The following is a 3866-nucleotide window of genomic DNA, read 5'->3' as shown; positions in this document are numbered from 1 at the left end:
ACCCTCAGCACTCCAAAAGCTACCACAAGCACCCTTGGGTATGACTCCCCCAAATAAAACAAAAATCCACACAAAATCATCTGTTTCTCAGTTTGCATAAAAGTACCCATTTTCAGGAATTTGTTGTAAAAATATTTTCTGATTGTAAAGGATATGATAATGGATCATATGTGCACATAATGCTGGATTTCTTAGACCTCGCCATTAAACTGAAGTTTGCCCCAATCTCTACCCCAGCTGAACCGTAAGTAAAGTCTATCACTACAGTTTTCTTAATGTTTGTTTGCCAGCTACATGCTGGAGATGCTCAGGGACTACTCCTAGCTCAGCTTGGTGGTTGTTCTGTGAGGTGTTCATAGAACCATATGGTGCCAGAGATCTAGCCTCAGCCTCCCACATGCAAAGCATGTACTCAGCCCAGTAAGCTCTGATCCATGACTCTAGTTAATTATACTTACATAAGCAGTAACTACATAGTTGGCAGCTGCTCTACCTGGGCAAAAGATGATCAGAAGTATTTTCTGGAGGGAACTAAAGTGATAGTAGAGCAGGTTGGGTGCCTTACATCCTTAAACATGCCAACACTGGGTTCTATCCCTGTCACCCCGTATGGTCTCACCAGGAATGATCCCTGAGCACTAACCTGTGTGGCCAATAATAATAAATAACAATAATAATAATAATAAAAGTACTCTCCTGTTTGAAATCATTAACTTGTGGAAATTTAGTTACTTTGCATTTACCAGTTTTATCATCCATAGTTCACAATTAGACCACACATACTCTCTTCATGAACTCTTTACTTTTCAAGCTACACTTACAGTCTGATGAGCCAGAGATAATTTGCTTTAGGAACAGATTTACTGAGTGACAACCATCCATAAGGAAGAAATCAAGCTGGGAAGACTGGAAATAAATACAGACATTCAAATTCATACAATGGTTCAAAGAGGGGCCTACTTTCCCTAAGAATTTCACTCCCGAGTCAGAAAGAAGACACTGGAGAATGTGGAAAGATGATATAGAGACTCCATCAGAATCCCAAAGGGATTATAACTTAGATACAGTTGATTCAAGAATCCAGGTCCGGTCAATTCAAGAATCAATGTTTGAACATGCAGGCAACAAAATTCATCTTAGATACTCCCTTGAGGATCCTTCTCCAGCTCCAGACAAGATTAATCAACTTCCTCAATAGTAGGGCCTGTGGCAGCCCTTCCAGGCGAGTACCCCGTCCCACAGGTGGGGCCAGTGCACCCTCCCTGGTAGAGTTTTGTGATGACTGGGTTACACACCTTCTCCAACTCCTTTCTCTTATGATCAAACTCATCTTTCTCTGCCAATTGATTTGCCTCCAGCCACGTTAGGACCTCACTACATTTGTCAAGTATTTTCTTTTTGTCTGACTCACTAATCTTGCCCTTCAAGCCTTCATCACTCACAGCACTCTTCATGTTAAAGGCATAGGATTCCAGGGCATTTTTGGCAGCAATTTTCTCTCTCTGGTGTTCGTCCTCGGCTTTGTACTTCTCAGCATCCTGAACCATGCGCTCGATCTCATCCTTGCTCAGGCGGCCCTTGTCATTGGTGATGGTGATCTTGTTGGCCTTGCCTGTGCTCTTGTCCATAGCTGTCACATTGAGAATACCATTGGCATCAATATCAAAGGTCACCTCGATCTGGGGCACTCCCCGGGGTGCAGGGGGGATTCCAGTCAGGTCAAAGCGTCCCAGCAGGTTGTTGTCCCTCGTCATAGCCCTCTCGCCCTCATACACCTGGATCAGCACCCCCGGCTGGTTGTCTGAGTAGGTGGTGAAGATCTGAGTCTGCTTGGTGGGAATGGTGGAGTTGCGCTTGATTAAGACAGTCATCACACCTCCAGCCGTCTCCAGCCCCAGGGACAGAGGAGACACATCCAACAAAAGAAGGTCTTGTACCTTTTCAGACTTGTCCCCCATCAGGATGGCCGCCTGCACCGCCGCCCCATAGGCCACCGCCTCGTCAGGGTTGATGCTCTTGTTGAGATCACGACCATTAAAGTAGTCCTGCAGCAGCTTCTGCACCTTGGGGATGCGGGTGGAACCCCCGACTAAAACAATGTCATGGATTTTAGCCTTATCCATCTTGGCATCCCGGAGAGCCTTCTCCACGGGTTCCAAGGTGCCCCGGAACAGGTCTGCACACAACTCTTCAAACCGGGCTCTGGTGATGGAAGTGTAGAAGTCGATGCCCTCGAACAGGGAGTCGATCTCCAGGTTGGCCTGGGTGCTGGATGACAGGGTCCTCTTGGCCCTCTCACACGCGGTGCGAAGCCGCCTCACGGCTCGCTTGTTCTGACTGATGTCCTTCTTATGTTTCCTCTTGAACTCATCCACAAAGTGGCTCACCAGTCTGTTGTCAAAGTCTTCCCCACCCAGGTGGGTGTCCCCAGCAGTGGCCTTCACCTCGAAAATTCCATCATCGATGGTCAGGATGGACACATCAAAAGTGCCTCCACCCAGATCAAATATCAGGACATGTCGTTCTCCATGACCTGCTTTATCTAAGCCATAAGCAATGGCAGCAGCCGTGGGCTCATTGATGATTCTCAGCACATTGAGACCTGCTATCACCCCTGCATCCTTTGTGGCCTGGCGCTGAGAATCATTGAAATAGGCGGGCACAGTGATCACAGCATTAGTGACAGAGTGGCCCAAAAATGCTTCAGCTGTCTCTTTCATCTTAGTCAGTACCATAGAAGAGATTTCCTCTGGATAGAAAGCTTTTCTCTCCCCTTTGTAGGACACCATTACCTTGGGTTTGCCTCCTTCATTGATTACTTGAAAAGGCCAAAGTTTCATATCTGACTGCACTACAGGGTCGTTAAATTTCCTGCCGATCAGCCGTTTCGCATCAAAGACAGTGTTCTGGGGATTCATGGCCACCTGGTTCTTGGCGGCATCGCCGATGAGCCTCTCAGTGTCAGTGAAGGCCACGTAGCTGGGGGTGGTGCGGTTGCCCTGGTCGTTGGCAATGATCTCCACCTTGCCGTGCTGGAACACCCCCACGCAGGAGTAGGTGGTGCCCAGGTCGATGCCGATAGCCATTCCCTTTGTTGCAGCCATGGTTTTACGGGCCCTATGAAAAAAAGTATGAGAAAGTCATCTGAGTATTTAAAAAAATATATTTTTTGGCTTTTTGGGTCACACCCGGTGATGCACAGGGGTTACTCCTGGCTTTGCACTCAGGAGTTACTCCTGGCAGTGCTCAGGGGACCATATAAGATGCTTGGGATTGAACCCAGGTTGGCTACATGCAAGGCAAACACCCTACCCACTTTCCTATCACTCCAGCCCCTTAAAATTTTTTTTAAGGCCACAAAAATAGTTCAATGGGCTAAGTGCTTGCTTTGTATGTACCAGAAACCTGGTTTTGATTCCTGGCACCACAAGGTACCCTGAGCACCACTGAGGATGATTGGGTTCGTTCCTGCACACCACCAGGTGATGCCCCCAGAAAAAAACTAAGAACAAACCAAAGAAATGTAAAAATATTTTTTGTTTTTGTAAGATACACATAACATGAAATGTTCCATCAAACTTTTTTCAAACCATTTTGAAGCATACAGTTCAGCAGCAAATCCATCTACATATTCATGTTCTATCCAAAGAATTTCCAGGACTCATCATTTTTTAAAAATTTAAAACTGTATATCCATTAAACAGCATCCCATATCCTGCTCCATACAGCCCAACTCCCCACTTCTTTAATTTTATCTTTATAGATTTTGGGCCACACCTGGCATTGCTCAGGGCTATTTTTTCTGGCTCTGTGCTTAGGAATTGCTCCTGGAAGCCTTGAGAGACCATATAGTGTACTGGGGATCT

At 46.4% G+C, this 3866-nt stretch overlaps 1 protein-coding gene across 1 annotated transcript; it reads right to left on the bottom strand.

The window, feature by feature from the left end:
- Nucleotides 1-915: 915 nt before the first annotated feature.
- LOC130035720 (heat shock 70 kDa protein 1-like) lies at nt 916-3104 on the bottom strand. The gene has a single exon (XM_056127586.1). It carries the CDS (start codon nt 3102-3104, stop codon nt 1179-1181), a length of 1926 nt encoding a protein of 641 aa, XP_055983561.1. The 3' UTR covers nt 916-1178.
- Nucleotides 3105-3866: the final 762 nt, after the last annotated feature.

The sequence above is a fragment of the Sorex fumeus genome, unplaced genomic scaffold (assembly GCF_029834395.1).
Source record: "Sorex fumeus unplaced genomic scaffold, SorFum_2.1 ptg000063l, whole genome shotgun sequence".
Taxonomy (NCBI): Eukaryota; Metazoa; Chordata; class Mammalia; order Eulipotyphla; family Soricidae; genus Sorex; species Sorex fumeus.
The sequence above is the reverse complement of the archived record's forward strand: the minus strand, read 5'-3'. Positions and strand labels throughout refer to the sequence as shown.